The following is a 16,723-nucleotide window of genomic DNA, read 5'->3' on the forward strand; positions in this document are numbered from 1 at the left end:
ATTTGACAGAGGGTTTTCATCAGGGGCGAGAGGACAGAAGTAAATTTGATTTTTAAAGGTTATTTGGTCGAGGCGGTGAGTCCATCGTTTGATGTTGCCTCGCTGTCACCAGAAGGACAGATAAGGGGATTCTGCACATACCAGTTGGCCCCGCTGCCAGTGTATACATAGCAACCTGCACACTTGGAGGCAGACACGAGCACCAACACCTGCTGCCTCTCAAGATGAGTCAAAGTGAGCACAGCGGGAAAATACTGCCACTGTGATTTGTTTTCTCAACCTGAAGGGAGTCCTTTACAGGATCTAGATGGAAACAGCACTCATGGTGAGTTTAGTTCCTTCAGATGTGTCTCACGCGTCGGTTTGCCTTGTTCTAGTTAAGATATTCAGTTAAATGTCTTTTGGTTTCAGGTGTCTGTGCTTGGACTGGCTCTCTTCCTGCTCTCGTTCCCTCAACATGCCTCACTGAACAAAGTATTTGACAACACCTCAGGTAGGATTTCTCTTTGATTACTACTGAAAGGAGTTGGCACTTAAGAGCCTTTCTAACTGCACCCATGTTCTCCTTTGTGGTAATCTCAGCAACGGTGTTTCTGGGGTCTGCGTATGTTGACGAGGCTCTTCAGAGGGCAATCCAGCTGACTGATGCTGCTTACGCCCGCACAAGTGAAAGGTAAATATCCTTTATTATTTGATCTAAAAATGGATGTGGAAATACTTCACACCATGCTGAACCACAACAAAATCACCTTTTTAAATCTGTGAGGCACTAAAGACTAAAGCTGTCGCCGTTGGCAGGGTGAAGAAGTCTTTGTCTGAAGGCGCTCTGAAACCCAGTGACCTGCTGGCTCAGTTTAAACAGATCGAAACCAGAACCAGGATTCAGATCCGGGCTGCTGAGCTGCTGGACAACACGGTGGAGCTGATCAGAGAGATGGTCTACACCACCACCATGACGCAGCCCAACCCTTACGGTACTGCACAGCGCTGTAACACGACACAGAGACGTCCCTGCACCTGCAGGTCAGACTGTTTATCCCATTCAAAATAGTTTTTTTCTGATGAACAATTAAACAGGAAGTTAATTATAGACCTTACACACTCTCGGTTTGTTTCAGGGTACAGTTTAACACGTTAAACCTCTTCTAAAACTCTGTCACTTGTTTTATTCTCAACTCTTGAGAGCCACTGAGAAAAGCTGTAATTCATTCCCCCCCCCCCCCCTCGGTGTCCACTCAGCTACGTCACTTTTACAAAAAAAAAATTCAAAAAAGCTGTAAGAACTGTGGAAACTTGCAGCATTTGTGCACATTGTTAATATTCAGTCACACAGCTTTCTTGTGAATTTGCAGTTTTCAGTTACATTTATTTTCCCATTCTGTTGGTAACTGAAACTTGATAGAGGGTATGAAAACTCCTGGAGTCCAATGGAGGTCCCAGCCACCTCCATAGGTGACATACAAATACATAACCAAAATTTTAGGAGGTTACCTTAAACAAAATATCTCTCTCTCTTACTAAGTATAATTTATATCTCTTGGGTTTTTACTGGGTTTACTGTTTTTCTCCCTCAGAGCTCCTAAGTGAAGGAGATGTGGAGAATCTGCTGCAGGTGACCGGCTGCTCCGCTGAGCTGCAGACGCCCACCTGTCAGACTGACTGTCTGTCCGAGCGCTACAGATCCGTCACAGGCGAGTGCAACAACAGGTCAGAGCTGACATTAAGAAAATGTGGGGACATAGTAGCGCTGACTGTTGCTGTTTGAAGGTAACTGCCTCTCTGTTGTGTTTGTCGTCCTGTTCAGACAACATCCCAGATGGGGGGCTGCTAACATCCCGTACTCCCGCTGGTTGCCTCCAGAGTACGAGGACGTGTGGGGGTCGCCCAGAGGCTGGGACCCGAAACGCACCTACCACAACGTCAGCCTGCCTCCAGTAAGTCTCCCTCCGTCCCGTCGGCTGCTGTAACCCCACCACTCCTCACCTTTGTTTGTTGTCCAGGTAAGGCTCGTGTCGCAGGACGTGCTGTTCACTCACAATGATAACATCTCCGTGGACTCCACTCTGTCCCACCTGCTGGTGGACTGGGGTCAGTGGATAGACCACGACATGGTGCTAACGCCTCAGAGCCCGAGTACAGCCGCCTTCAAGACCGGAGCTGACTGCACTCACACCTGCAACCGGGACACGCCCTGCTACCCCATACAGGTGTGCTTCACTGTCGGTGTTCCGTGGTTTTTAATTCAATGTGTGTACTTTTAACTAAAGCTGTGAACATGACCTGCAAACTCTATCAGTCGTTGGCTGTTACCCTCTAAGACAATGGTTCCATTATTACACCTTAAAGCAAATCAATGTTTTCCTGCGACCTGTCGTAGGACTCGCAACTGTTATAAAATGATTTTATGCTTTGAAAAGGAAAGAAAACATCCCAATGTTAAGTATTTTTTTTTAAAGTATATTTCAAATAAGTTTTATTTAGAAAGAATTCTTGTTTATTGTCAGCCAGAAAGTCATAGTAAGGACGGAGCCAGAATAAAGGCAGTTGTAATCCTTTTTAACATGCATCATTACAACATCTCTCAAGATAGTAGTGTGTATTTTAGAATAAAACAGATGAACCCCTTTTCAGATTGGGGAAACAACAACTTAGATGCTTTTTGCTCTTTTAAGATATTTTATAAATAGTTGACGTGATTGTTTCACACTGTCGTTTGTTCAATGAAATCACTTCGAAAGAAAAGGTCAATACTTTCATGACAGTTTCTTCTTTCTTTAATTCCCATCCAGTATTACTGTAAAAAAAAAAAAAATAACTGGTTGAAATGTGAGCATCCTCTTTTTCCACATCAGCAGCTGTGTAAAACACCTGACTCCGTTTCCCAGATCCCCCTGTCCGACCCTCGTTACGGCGTCCAGAGTTGCATGCCTTTCTTCCGCTCTGCTCCCAGCTGCGGTGCTGGAGTTCTGCCTCATCGCCACCGCGAGCAGCTCAACGCCATCACCTCCTTCGTAGATGGCAGCATGGTGTACGGCAGCTCCTCCAGTCTGGCCTCCGCTCTCAGAAACGGCTCCTCTCCTCTGGGCTCCATGTCCCTCAACCTGCAGCACTCAGACCAGGAGCTGGCCTACATGCCCTTCCTGCCTCGCCTGCAGGCTCACCTGGACCCCTGCGGCCCCCGCAACTCCACCACCTCAGGGGAATCAGACCGATCGACGCACAGGGAGAACGCAACATCCTGCTTTCGAGCTGGTGAGTGCAGTGAACCCCTCTCCTCTCCTCTCCTCTCCTCTCCTCTCCTCTCCTCTCCTCTCCTCTCCTCTCCTCTCCTCTCCTCTCCTCTCCTCTCCTCTCGACAGGCCCTAAGTGCAGCTGCCTTTGCTCATGATTCACGTTTCCCAGGTGACTCGAGAGCCAACGAACATCTGGGACTGATCGCGCTGCACACGCTCTTTCTGAGAGAGCACAACCGACTGGTCAAAGAGCTGCACCTGCTCAACCTCCACTGGAGCCCCGACACCCTCTATCAGGAGGCCCGCAAGATCATAGGAGCCGTTCACCAGGTATCAGCTGCACCTTCGGCCGGACAGTCGTCACATCTGCCTCTGTCGGCGTCCTCATCGCTCCGACCCGTGTTCTTTATCTTTCCAGATCCTGACGTGGGACCACTACCTGCCGCGGGTCCTCGGTGAGAGCACCACGTCTCGTCTAGTGCCCCCCTACCAGGGTTATGATCAAGACGCGGATCCCAGCATTGCTAACATATTTGCAACTGCTGCGTTTCGTTTTGCTCACGTCACGGTGCAGCCCGTGGTGAACAGGCTGGGACCGGGATACACCACCGACTCCCAGTATCCGCCGCTTCCGCTGCATCACTCGCTGTTTGCTTCGTGGAGGGTTGTGCAGGAAGGTAAAGAAGGACGCTGTGATAGTTGCGGTGCATGTGTTACCTTGTGTTTGTGTATTTCATTTCCTCGCGGCGTTTCAGGCGGTATCGACCCCGTGCTGCGCGGCCTGTTGCTGTCTCCAGCCAAGCTGCAGACTCCAGGTCAGATGATGGTGGAGGAGCTGACAGAGAGGCTGTTTCAGGCACAGGGAGGGATGCCTCTGGACCTCGGGGCCCTTAACCTCCAGAGGGGCCGGGACCACGGCCTGCCCGGTAGCGAGCCTTCTTCTATTAAAATGCTCTTCTTTTAGTATCAGCAGTTCCTTCACCGGACCTTTAACAACCCCCCCCCCCCCCCCCCCCCCCCCCCCCGGTTCATCTCATGCCAACAGGATACAACTCATGGCGAAGGTTCTGTGGCCTCTCTGTTCCCAACACTACGTCAGAACTGGCCAACGTTCTCAGTAACTTCAGTTTGGCACACAAATTCCAGCTCTTATACGGGACCCCGCACAACATCGATGTGTGGATGGGGGCCATCTCTGAGCCCGCTCTGCCTGGAGGCCGAGTGGGACCGCTGCTGTCCTGCCTGCTGGCCAGACAGTTCAGAGCACTGCGAGACGGGGACAGGTGAAGCTGAAATAATGATTAAATCAAAGTTATGACTATTATGACTCGTGCAGCTAAGAAATCTGAATCTGACTTTGCCGCCAAAGGTTTTGGTGGGAGAGGGAAGGAGTGTTCACCAGCGACCAGAGGAGAAATCTGCACACCGTCTCCCTGTCCCGCATCATCTGTGACAACAGCCACATCATCCACGTCCCCGCTGACCCGTTCTCACGCACTGAGAGCCCCGAGGACATGCTGGCCTGTTCCCACCCGCTCATCCCCCACCTCGACCTCAGCCCCTGGAAAGAACCGGACGCAGGTGAGGAGGTGGAAAAGATGCCGAGTATGAAATCAGGGTTGTCGGTTGTTGTTGTTTTTTTTTCCTTCACTGACCTCTCTACCTCAGATCCCAGCTGCGGCCCGATACCCAGGATTCAATCCGGCTACTCTGTGCTCTGTAACTCCATGGTTGTCTATCAGTGTCACTCTGGCTTCAAGCTGCTGGGCTCTTCATCTATCAGCTGTGATCCAAACAGCCAGCAGTGGAGCCCCGCACCCCCAACATGTCAAGGTACTGAGGCTAAACAGAGGCCTGGTGCCATGACTTGAACACATACCGTGATGTTTCTCAGTATTTCTCACGGTGTGATTTCAAAGGTGAATTTCTTCTGGATATCGTCTTGTGCTGATATTGAAAATGTGATGAGACTCAAAACTCTTCAAATGTCAGTTGTCAAGTTGAAAGTTCTTTCTTGAACTTGGAAACAGCAGCTTCAGTCACACAAGATCCATTTCAATACTATCGCGTGATTTCTCCGTCATGGAATTCACTACTTACTACCAAATAAACGTGATGTAATTGTCTTGTCTTCCATTTCTCAAACATTTTTCACTGTTTACTTTAATCAATTATGTTAATAGGTATGCATATATATTGGATTTCCGTAAAACAACTGTAAAAAAAACCCGTATGGATGCAAACTTTATTTCTCATTCATATGTTTTGTTTTTGGCTGACTGTTGCAGATATCAATGAATGTGAAGACCTGATTTCTCCTTGTCCAAAACACCTGGAGTGTCTCAACATACCAGGGTCCTTTATTTGCTCAGGTTGGTTCATATCTATTGAAAACCCATGTTACCTTGTTGTTTCATACATTTCGACATGTGCGACGTATCATACAGACTGTTATGTCTCGGTTCTGAGCTCTAATATCTCTTCCCGTGATCCAGAGCCCTCCTCGCTGTCCGCCGTCTCCATCGTCACCGCAGTGATCGTGGTGATTGGCGGCACGGCCATGCTGGGGATGATCATGATCTGTTATCGAAGGTGAGCCACTGAAGGCAGAAATCAATATCCACATACAATATACAAACACGACATGACTGATGTCGCGACAGCCTAAAAGTAAGACAAACACATATTTATAAGTGCCTAGTAGAGCTATGCATATTTAGGGGAATAACACGTAAAATACATATTGTAAAAAGTGTTCATCCCTGAACAACAAAAACACGACTCAATAAGAATAAGTGTTGTTTTTTTTTTGTTCCTTGCAGGTATTTCTCCAAGACAGAAGAGTTGGTCACTGCCAGATGTTGCCAGGAGAAAAGTTAATCAAACCTTTGGTCAGTTTTTGTTCTGATATTCCTCTGATAAATATCTTAACGTCCTCCGAGCTGTCTTAACTCACTACGGTAGCAGAATGTTTTGTCTGTTTAATTTATAACAGCTACGCATCCGAACCGCAGGCCGAACACACCCATGTTTCATTAATAAGTATTGCTGTTGTTGACCTCTGATGTAGATACCAGGGCCGTGTTTACCTATGACATCATCTTCTGTCCTCTGACTACACATTACAACACTGCTCAGTCTGACGGGGCTCATTCATAAGCTCCAAGTCAAACTGTTTATTAAGGTCTATTAAATCTGTACTAGGCCAGAAAAACAGAGGCTTACAGAACTCTTTTCAATCCGGAAACTAGAAATCTTACTGGAATGTCTGCTCCAAAAACAGATTTTCAGACCGTAAAGCCCCTCTGAGCGGGACGTGGTCTCAGTATTTCCTAGGTATCACTGTGCCCGTTTCCTGCTTAAAAAAAACCTGTTGGGCAACTGCCGAACAGATCAGCAGCATGGCCTGAGTGAAACACATCCGTGTCATCTGGTTGTACGGGGTTTAAGCTAATTACAGCGATGACTCATCTGATTTTGTACAATCAGGACCTGTAAATGACACACAGTACAAAGGTTTAGAGTTGGGCTACAATGCCTTGTGTTTATTGGAGTGTTTACAGTTAATCATCAATATACCGAGGTTAGGAACCTCAAAGCCCTTCTTAAGGCTAAGAAACAGTTATTGCACTTTCTCACATGATATTCTTCATTTTTTTACTTGCAGAAGATTTTTCTGTAAAAAAGAAAAAAAAAAAAAGCTTTTAAAAATAAATCTATACTATGAGGTACAACCAGCATACATTGTGTAATATGGCTAAGTTCTGCATTCATGCAAATTCATTTATGGCTTTTAACTGTATGTACATACTGTTTTGCTGCATACGTGCAAAACTACAGTTGAAACATATTACAATCACCTGTATCAAAGCTCTTATTTTCTGTGTTCACTGTAAAGCTCTCATTATTTTGAGTGAGGAGGTGTAATCATGAATTTATTAATAATACATGTGATTATTAGGTACAGGCCTAACATGAAGCTGTTTATTGCAAGAGGCTGAAGGTGACTGCTTTGTGTTTTTATACAAGGCATCCAGAACAGGAAGTGCAAGAGTGCATCAATAAAACCGAGGCCATGCTAAGACTCAAAGGTCTTGGCTGTGGTGTTTGAGCTGATGACTGAAAGTAGCTCAGAAATGCGAGACAACATTGTATTCATGTAAAAGTAAAGAAACGCAAATCATTGCTCTGTGAAAACAATACAACTATTACATCACATAGCTGTAATACTTGAGGTAAAAAAAACAACAACTAAAGACTGTATCTGCTTCCATTCTACTCATGATTTCAACAGACTAATACCTGAAACATGGCACGCATAGCAAGACAAGTGAAATGTGACCTGATTACCAAAAGGGATAAAGATAAAGGTGACATATTTCTTTAATACGTCAAAGAAAGTTAACTTGTTTTTTTATTTTTTTATTATCTTTGACAGTTTCAACAACAAAAAAGTTTGGGCACCCAGATATGGTCAGAACTTAATAATAGGGACAGTCATTTCAAGCAATAATACTTTGGTATTCGCTGAGAACTATTAAACTATTATTTCACTGTTAATCTGCCAAACCTCAGTGTGACTTCCATGCTTCCTGTTAACTGCCATTTCTAAAAAATTATTACAAACTGAGGACTACCTATCCTCTAGCTACCTGTAAATGCTTTGCTATATTTTATATTCGTCTTCTGCTTTGTGGGCAACCTTCATTTTACATTTCAGAGAGCTAGGCAGTTGCTCAGGAGGAGGTGGGACAAGGTTTGAGTATTTATGAAGAGTTCAGATTTGCCTCCCTACCAACATCGGTGAACAATCCATAGGCCTAATAATCTTATTAAGATTATCTCAGTGCTCAAATCTCTTTGGGTGCCCAAACATTTACATGGTGACCCCTTCTTTTTTTTTACTTGGAAACTAGAATAATTTTCCTTAAAATGTTGCAAAGAATTTTTCAATCTTTAACTTCATGCCGTTTGGAGATCAGTTCATCATCTAATCAAGGGGAACAAAAATCATGAGCAGGGGTGCCCAAACTTTAGTGTGGTACTGTAATTTTCTGGCATGTGGTACAATAGAAAAACACATTCAACATTTCTGGGAGTAACACGATCTTCACCACCATGTTGTTTTTATGTTTTTCCTGCTGGTTTTATTCTAATTGTCTCATTGCATTTCATAAAGTGGCACATGAACACTTTCTGTTTCCCTTGTTGGTTGACCTCTGCTGCTGCAGCACTACTGCTGTACAACCTGATCAAAAACTGATCTGAGACCTGTGTGTGACCACAGTTACCCCAGACTTCTCTTGAGTAATCAAGGTCCTGGGATCATGGCATCCTGTTGGCTGGTTCAGTGCACTGTCGGGTCCTCTAGCCCTGGTCGGTGTGGTAGAAACCCAACTTGGCCACGGTCATCTCTCTGCGAAGGCGCAACACCTCCCAGAACATCTGCTCCGCTGGACGAGGACAACAAAAGAAAAAATTGTCAGCTGCCGAGGAAAACATCCCTGCTGGCAAGCAAGAACCAAAAGAGACAACGAAGACCTAAAATAAATTCACAAGTTTTCAAATGCAAACGTGCAGTTTGTCCGTGTTAACTTACCATCATGTCTCACCAGGCCCTGCTGGATGTACCGGATGTAAGTAAAGAAGTTGCAGACAGCTGTGATCTAGAAAGGTGAAACAAGGACAAGGCCACATGTAGCAGCGCTAAACAGCAGCAACAAAAGTGTTTCTAATGAAGGTTACAGAAGAAAAGTGACCGTTACCCGCGCTCGGCTGGATGGAGAGATGTAATAGTAGCTCCCCTTGTCGCCGAGTTTAATGCGATGTCGGCAGAGCCGTGACATGCCGCTTAACGCACATTTTCTGCAAGAGAAGAAGATCAGTGGTAAAAAATACACATGAATACACTCAATCATCAGACAGCAAACATTAAACGAGTTACAGATCTTCATGTATTCAGCAAAGAAACCTAAACATCTGAACTTTGAATGAAGCAGAGCACGTTCCAGGTGGAAACACACTTTAGGATAGAAGAGGTGCACGATCAGAGAGAGTTAGTCACAGAAAGACGAGGCAAGAGGAAATGGTTGGAGGGTGCAATAATGTAAACCCAGGACACATGCAGGATCTTATTTAGCACATTCATTTGCAGATTTGTTTCCAACTCTCCACACATCTGGATAGACAGACTTCACTCCATGCCACAGTAATGAGTTAGTGAAAAGCTGAATGGATGATTGGCTCCTGAGAGGACTTACGTCTCTATTGCAGCCCTAAAGCCACTGAAAAAAAAAGATTTTAGATCAGACAGTGATTAGAAATGTGCCCATGAATTAAACCACTCTCAGATACAAGGTAAGGCAGTGAAAAGGCTTCAGCTACGATCATAAATCATCAGTGAAGGAACCAAAACCAAATAAGAGTGACTGTTCAGTGTTGAATTGACCATATTGTGTAGCAGTAAGTGGTGAAACAGAGGACAGGGTGACAGTTAAGTATAGACGTGCTAACTCACTTAGGACCTCCACACTCTACAGCCGAGGCTTTAACCATCGGTAGAGCCGACATGGCCACAGGCTCGATAGTCAGAGAGTTGTTCTCCACTGCGCTCTGAACCAGCTGGGACAACTGTGGACAACAGCAATCACTAAATGAAAACATTACTTCAACACAAATGCATCAGCGTGGTGACTGTACAGAGAAGCAGGGAGAGTCTGACCTCCGATCTGGTGAAGGAGAGGCAGGGTCCGATGTCTTCTCTGTAAATACGACTCAGGAAGGCGGAGGAGCGGTCCAGACTCGAATGTTCCTTCCACATCAAAAACTCTGCAAACAGAACCGAGTCCATCTGCACAGAGAAAACAAACCATCATTCACTCTGTCAGGAAAATGACCAAAAGTAATCCACAAAGACAAGGTGAGCTGGCTGAATTCTGCTCTGGAAGGATAAAAAAAAAAAAAAAAGTCTGGTACAAGGAGAATCTGACCTCCCAGCAGCTCGACAATATATATTCAAATCTGTGGTATTACTGACCAATAAACTTACAAACAATTAAATATAAAATTTGAATTAGGAACTTTACTATCCACTAGATTCAGGACAGGCATCGCAAATCATGGCTTTAAAAGGCTGTTGTAGAAACATCATTATAAATCCAGAGAGGAGCTGTGCACACACTTCATGAAAGAAGCATAAAGACACTCTGCATTTGAAAGGGACATCTTGCTGTTCGCATTTCTGGTGGTTAGAATGTCTGTAGCAGCTCCTCAAATATTCAAAATAAATATTCTGCCCCCCGCTGTAGACTTTCAGACGATTAAAGAACATGTTTTCAAAGTAAGACTTCCATCCAGGCTGCTCCTTGTGTAAACAGGGATTTGAAGGAAGTATGAAGAAATGCTCGGTATCCACTAATGATGAGATGGAGTTAAAAGAACCAACTCTCACTACAGCCTACAGACTGACAGATTTTTTTTTTTTTTAAAGCTGATATCATGAAGCAGTGTATCATTTTGATTATTAAACACACGATAAACATTTTTGATGAGGCTTTATCCAAGATATGTTTTAAAAATCACAACCATGATATGTACTGAGAAAGACATTTTATGGTTGAAAATTGCCATTTCTGTTCTGCAATTTTTTTTTTTGCCTTTTTGTCAGACACGGACACAAATACAGTTATATCTTTAACAGACTGATATTAGCAGTAATTATTAGTGATGCTTTCAACAGAGATGGCTGGCTAGCTCATCTCATGTTCATCTTACAGCCACACAGAAAAAGATTCAATACTCCTGACTGGTCAATTTGTCTTTGATGAACTGGATTAAGATGCCGTCAGACTGGACTGATCATACTCTGAGGTTCACGGAGACCACTTAGACCTCTGGGGAAGAAAATACGGCCACGGGTGCATAAATACGGATCATTACAGAAAACCGTGCCAGCAGCTGATTATTAAAAGGTTTATGAGGTCAGGTTGAAGGGATGGAAGTTACCTGTCTGCTGTCAGTGCCTCGCCCTTCCCCCTGTCCCTGCCAATAATCAGGGTCATGGGCCGCACTGACAGCCTGGCCAGGAACCAGGCAGAGAATCAGAGAGAGGAGAGCCGGAGCGGCAGGCTGAGAGAGGAAGAGACGCCACACACGGACAGGAAGGTCAAGTCGGGGAGAGGTTAGCAGCGATAGACAGGAAAAACAATAAGCAAAGAGAAGAGTGACTGGAAAACGCAGTAAGAGCCGCAAGAGGAGGAATCCAGACGTCACAGAAACATACTTGAAGGCTACCAGGTTACCTCTCGGTCCTCTTTGGCCGCAGGCTGAATGGTTACTGATGACGGTTCTGGTTTTCCAGGTGAGGATGGAAAGGCACCGCTGGCGCTCTTGTTGCGGCTGTGGCCCCCGACATGTTTGTACGCTCCTCTGGTGCCTGAAGACTGCAGCTGGGGATGCAGCTGGCGGTTTGGTGAAGAAGGTGTGGACGTCAGCACCAGAGTCTTGAGCGCCGTCACCTCCGCTTGCAGAACATCAATCTGGAAGTCAGACACAGAAAGAAAGAAAGAAAAAAAAAAGGCTATTTATGTCTTTTCATTGTTTGTAGATAACCGTCATACTAAAAATAAAAAATAAAAACCTTTGATTAAAAGCCTTTTTTAAACACAAATCAGAGTAGATTCAGAAATAGCTTAGGTGCCACGCAGGCATTGTTAAAGGACAAAGTGTCCTGAGACTCATTCAGCTGTTTTAACAGAAGTTAAGACACACAGTCAAACAACTTCACTCACCTTCCCCTGAGCCTCCTTCAGTTGTTTCTCTGCTGTTGCTTGTTTGACATTCGCTTCACGCACCATCTTATGAGCCTCCTGTTGAAAAGTAGATCAGAACATGGAACATCTGATAAAGCGACTACCTGCTCAGCACAGAGACAGAGTTAGTGAGTGCCTGGTGAACAAAGGGAAACACTCAACAGTTAAAAACAGAACAAAAAGGGGGTGAATATTCAAGTTATACTCAGGTGAACGGAAACATCCTTTTAATTTAATCTTAATGTTGCTTTATGTTTACTGGATATATACACAGGTATCCATTTTCAGACAAGCTCATGTTGCCTGAAAAGGTTTAATTATATCGAAGTTGTTGCTACAACTTGGTTGTTTTGGCACTGAGGGATGCAGGCTGAATAAGATTGTGACTTTTGACAGCACAACTTCGCTTCCCTCATCATCATCATCATCATCATCATCTGTCAAAATTATAGTGGACTCAGCAGAGAGTGACAATTACTGCTGACCTCAAACAGACTGGCGGTCAGCTCCTCCAGCTCTTGCTCCAGCTGATTCCTGACTTGCGACAGACGCTCACACTCTTTGTCTTTTAGTTTCAGTTCCTGAGATGTGCAGGAGAAAATGTCACAACCACATTAACAAGGAAGAACATTTGCTTTGTCAACTTTTTTCCTTTTTTTCTTCCAGGTCACACTATCTTTTGTGTGTCTGTGGGTGTGAGCAGAAAGTAGGTTACAACACCTTCTTTGCAGCGTCCAGTTGTTCCCTGAGGATCTCTGACCCCTTTTCTCTAATTTCTTTCTCTCTGATCTCCAGCGAGGAGCTGCGGAGCCGGGATAGCTGGCCATGACCTCTGCCTGAGGTGGGCCCCGCCTGGCCTCCTCCCTCCACCCTGGACTCTGGATCCAGATCTACCAACCTTCACAGGACGACACAAAAACATATCATCAACACAAACGCCAATTTCTGTCAAAACTGTGACAGCGAGAGGCGTCAATTCAGCCGTATGTTGGTTTCGGAGGATGCAGTCAGTGATGCTTTGAGTCACGTTACCTTGACAGGTGTGTCCAGTGTGCCCACCCTGTTTACAAAGCTAATCCACTGGTATCTATTTATAATATACTGTTGTATTCAAGCTTTTCAGTGAAATAGTTTCCATCACAACACCGCTGGATGTTGACGTGATCCGTGTAATTCATACAAAACAACTGGAATCTATACATCTTTTTCACAGCAGACATCCGAGTGGTGACTAGTGCTGCAAATTATTATTCTTTTTTTTTTTTTTATTAATGATCAATGTTTTCTTTCTGTTTCTCAAAGCCCAAGGTGCAGCCTAAAATGTCCCGTTTTCTCCCGACCAAAAGTTAACAACCAAAAGACATTCTGTTTATTATCACGGAGGACTAAAGGAAACCAGAAAATATTAACATTTACCAAAGGAATCAGAGAATTTTTTAGCATTAATCATAATTATTTTAGCAACTAAATGATTAATAGATTATAAAAATAGTTGATTCATTTGTGGATCAACTAATCGACTGATAGTGACATTTGTGAGACTAACATTAACAACGGCGCCAATGTAATGAAATGTCCCAATGAGCCATGAAAGTGTAACAGGAAGCCAGCCTGCACAATATCAGACCCCCGACCATGAAGCAGCTCAATGAGATTCAGACTTCATGCGTTTTATTATTTGCATCTGCGCTTTTTCCACTCCGACATGTCAACATAACGTGTTTCCATCTATCTTTCAAGAAAATATTTGCTTATCCTTCATTTTTACACCAGAAGTTACGCCCGACAAATTTTTAAAACATCCTCTTTCCAACTCTGGTGTGTCTCACATGATGTTCCCAGCTGTAAAAAAAAACAAAAAAAAAAAAAACGCTTCAGACCCCGGAGGGACCCCGGACCGCAGTTTTGTCTCCCTGTGATACTGCATCAACAATCCCAACATTCAAAGCACCAGAGCCCGCATTGTTAGTCGCAGTAACTTCCATCTCCAAGCTGCGGTTAAAGTCCAGGTCAAAGCAGGTAAATTAAAGCAGACATGAGCAGGCTTTTAGCTGCCTAGCCTTGTGAGCTAACCGTTACAACTTTTTTTTTTTTTTTACCACGGACAGGTCTCGTCTTTTCTATCCGCTCTTACCCTGTCAGCGTCCGGGACAGCGGAGCAGCCTTCCCCTCCTGTCCGTGTGTCCGTCAGCTTCTCCCCCTCCGCTTTCCCGCGGCCGCCGCTGCTGTTGTTGTTGTTGTTGTTGTTAAATGTACAAATATTGTACAAACCGAGCAAACGCTGGCGAGTTTCAGTGAAACTAATCCCAGACGTTTTAAATCAGAGCGCAGGAATGCGGACGCTGACGTAGACAAACAACAACAACAACAACAACAACAGCAGCAGCCACAAAACGATGACGCTCAGGGGTAACGCCGGTTTAGGTTAATTTTAACAAAAAAATATCTGGTCAGTTTCTTCTCATTACTTCCAGGCAAGAAAAACGAGTGTCTCCTCTGCCTCTGCCCTCTTTTCTGCAGGTCACATGACAGCGCATCCACTCCCCGAGAGAGAGAGAGAGAGACAGAGAGAGAGAGAGACACACACACACACACACACACACACACACACACACACACACACACACACATATATATATCCTGTCCGGACACAGAGCCGAGGCAGCATGTAGTCCTACCAGAGCTCAGCCCGGCCTGATGGAGCACCTCTCAAGGCCAGATGTTTAGTTTGTGGAGTTACACATATATATTTTTTAAGCATCAAGTCTGGCGCTTTCAGGGCTGCAGGGCTGCTTTTTTTTTTTTTTTTTGGAGACACTCTGCTATAAACAGATATTAAAAACACTTGAGTATTGCAATCATACAGGAGATGATAATTTACACTTTACCGAAATGAACATTAATCAAAAAGTAAATGAATATAAAATATATTTAATGACATAAAACGTCTTACCTCTAGAATTAGTCGGTGAACTTGTGCAGGTGTGTGTTGGAGATTCCTCAAACTTTTGTGTTCATATTTTGTGTTTGTGTAAAAATGACTGTCGGTGGACACATGATCTGATTTTTTTTTTTTTTTTTTTTGAAACTCTTGAGAAGTCACAGACTCCTCTGGGAACGCTGGTGACTCAGGAGTTTAAGACACCCTGCATATAATCTCAGCATGCCTTGTGTGGGTTCACCTCTACTTCTCCCCTCATTTCCTGTCCGATCTCTGCTGTCGCCTCTATTAGAGACCAAAAGTCAAATCAAAACAAGTCCTGGTCTGACCGCCACACGCCTCCAGCCGCAGCTCTACATCTGCATCTGTGTGCTGGCCTGTGCTGCGGTGACATGCAAAGCGTGCCTAAGATGGTTGGAGTTTACCCAATGAATAAATATAGACATTTGTTTGCCACTTTACATGCCGCAAGACTTTACGCCATGACGTGATGGTTAGAGATGAAAGCATCAACAACCCTGAAAGGGAAACTCCTTCACAAAGAGCAGGAGTTGTGAGAGAGCGGCGAAATACTTCATCGGCCCTGTAAACTTTAGATGATTCTTCATGCATGTTTCTTAGTACTGGAGCTGGACTGACCGGTTGTCCAACAGAACCACCTCTTCTCAAGGATTTGTGTTGTTTGATAATATGCTAAATTAAACAAATATCTCCAGAGGATTTGGGCAGAATAGTCTTTGACAGACTGTTGGGAGTGTAGATACAAACATGTGTCTTCTGTGCAGAAAACAAATATAATGCATTATCTTAATGTCCTTAAAGCTCTGTTTAAGCGTGTAGTATAGTGTTCAATATAAGGCATCTAGCTAATTTCATAAAGTTAACAACACAGCACACCCTCTGGCTGCCTTTTTAAACAACAACACTTTTTGATGTTTGCCCCACGCAGGTCAGATCAGACTCATCTTTAACACTTACCGTCCAACAACACAGCCTCCCTCCTCAGTGACTGGGCTGGACTTGTGTGTTACTACAGGCACATTAGGTGTCCCAAAAAACACTGCAGAGGAGTATACTGCTATTCCAGACCTCCCCACCGTGAGGACTTCATATCCCGGGCTCGATGAAGTTGAGGAAGGTGGAGAGGAGGAAATCTGGACACTGTGAATCCCCTCGAAGGCATCCATGTGTGTCTCAGGCAGTGCAGAGACTCATCAGAAGCTGCTGGATATCTTCAGTAAAGATCTAGTTAGTAAAAGTGTGTTCAGTTCCTAAGATACAGAAAAGACAGAGTTACATACTGCAACATAAAATCACACAAAAACTCAAAGTTAATCCAGTCTTCCGCAGGACAAGCCGTGACCTGTGACGAGTTTAAACTATAACTAAAACACGTCTTTCCTCTCTGAATACTGCACAGCTAGATGAGGTCAGGCTCTTTTCTTTGCAGGTTGTCATGCTGAAGGAATTTATGTCTTTGAGCTATTTAGAGTAAACATAACTAAGGAAGAGTATCACACAGTGTGATAAATGTATACTCTGGGACGCCTTAAAGGCAAAAAACAAATAGAATACACTCACCACAAAGGACAAAAGTGATTCTCGGTTGTTGCCAGTGCACCAAAAATCTGAAAAAACATCAGAAATTCGGCTTTGATCTTGAGAGCTCAGTTCACCAAACTCTGCACTTCGCCCTGCTGTTGGCCTCCTGGTGAGACAGGAAGGGTTAATCACTAACA

The 16,723-nt window shown here is 44.4% G+C and overlaps 2 protein-coding genes across 3 annotated transcripts; one reads left to right on the forward strand and one right to left on the reverse strand.

Moving 5' to 3' along the window:
* Positions 1–256: 256 nt before the first annotated feature.
* Positions 257–6,757, forward strand: epx (eosinophil peroxidase). Its single transcript, XM_069162876.1, has 17 exons — positions 257–325; positions 412–493; positions 583–673; positions 799–974; positions 1,575–1,707; positions 1,805–1,934; positions 2,001–2,207; positions 2,886–3,252; positions 3,403–3,563; positions 3,652–3,910; positions 3,989–4,159; positions 4,279–4,516; positions 4,603–4,814; positions 4,902–5,066; positions 5,522–5,605; positions 5,729–5,825; positions 6,056–6,757. Exons 1-17 carry the CDS (start codon positions 308–310, stop codon positions 6,111–6,113), a joined length of 2,649 nt encoding a protein of 882 aa, XP_069018977.1. The 5' UTR covers positions 257–307; the 3' UTR covers positions 6,114–6,757.
* On the reverse strand, positions 6,751–16,622 carry rab3il1 (RAB3A interacting protein (rabin3)-like 1). Of its 2 annotated transcripts, XM_069162877.1 has the most exons (13): positions 16,566–16,622; positions 15,963–16,255; positions 12,764–12,941; positions 12,529–12,624; positions 12,023–12,100; positions 11,534–11,770; positions 11,238–11,360; positions 9,955–10,083; positions 9,751–9,863; positions 9,494–9,517; positions 8,999–9,098; positions 8,833–8,899; positions 6,751–8,686 (listed from the first exon to the last, which is right to left on the reverse strand). In XM_069162877.1, the coding sequence occupies exons 2-13, from the start codon at positions 16,169–16,171 to the stop codon at positions 8,601–8,603; spliced, it is 1,440 nt and encodes a 479-aa protein (XP_069018978.1). In that variant the 5' UTR covers positions 16,172–16,255; positions 16,566–16,622; the 3' UTR covers positions 6,751–8,600. The 2 variants fall into 2 exon arrangements, with proteins under 2 accessions (XP_069018978.1, XP_069018979.1); XM_069162878.1 differs by lacking the exons at positions 9,494–9,517; positions 11,238–11,360; positions 15,963–16,255; positions 16,566–16,622 and having other exon boundaries at positions 12,764–12,936.
* Positions 16,623–16,723: the final 101 nt, after the last annotated feature.

This window comes from Embiotoca jacksoni, unplaced genomic scaffold (genome assembly GCF_022577435.1).
Source record: "Embiotoca jacksoni isolate LCO1_2020_lvr unplaced genomic scaffold, fEmbJac1.0.p SCAF_3, whole genome shotgun sequence".
Classification (NCBI taxonomy): Eukaryota; Metazoa; Chordata; class Actinopteri; family Embiotocidae; genus Embiotoca; species Embiotoca jacksoni.

What these genes read in the sequence shown, in the direction of transcription:
- rab3il1 (XM_069162877.1), bottom strand. Translation starts at nt 16,171, where the DNA reads ATGGATGCCTTCGAGGGGATTCACAGTGTCCAGATTTCCTCCTCTCCA. An exon ending in AACTGGACGCTGCAAAGAAG is followed by an intron (nt 12,625 to 12,763) that starts GTGTTGTAACCT and finishes TGCACATCTCAG; the next exon opens with GAACTGAAACTAAAAGACAA. An exon ending in GAGGCACTGACAGCAGACAG is followed by an intron (nt 10,084 to 11,237) that starts GTAACTTCCATC and finishes TTCTCTGTGCAG; the next exon opens with ATGGACTCGGTTCTGTTTGC.
- epx (XM_069162876.1), top strand. An exon ending in CGCCCTGCTACCCCATACAG is followed by an intron (nt 2,208 to 2,885) that starts GTGTGCTTCACT and finishes TCCGTTTCCCAG; the next exon opens with ATCCCCCTGTCCGACCCTCG. An exon ending in CTGGAAAGAACCGGACGCAG is followed by an intron (nt 4,815 to 4,901) that starts GTGAGGAGGTGG and finishes TCTCTACCTCAG; the next exon opens with ATCCCAGCTGCGGCCCGATA.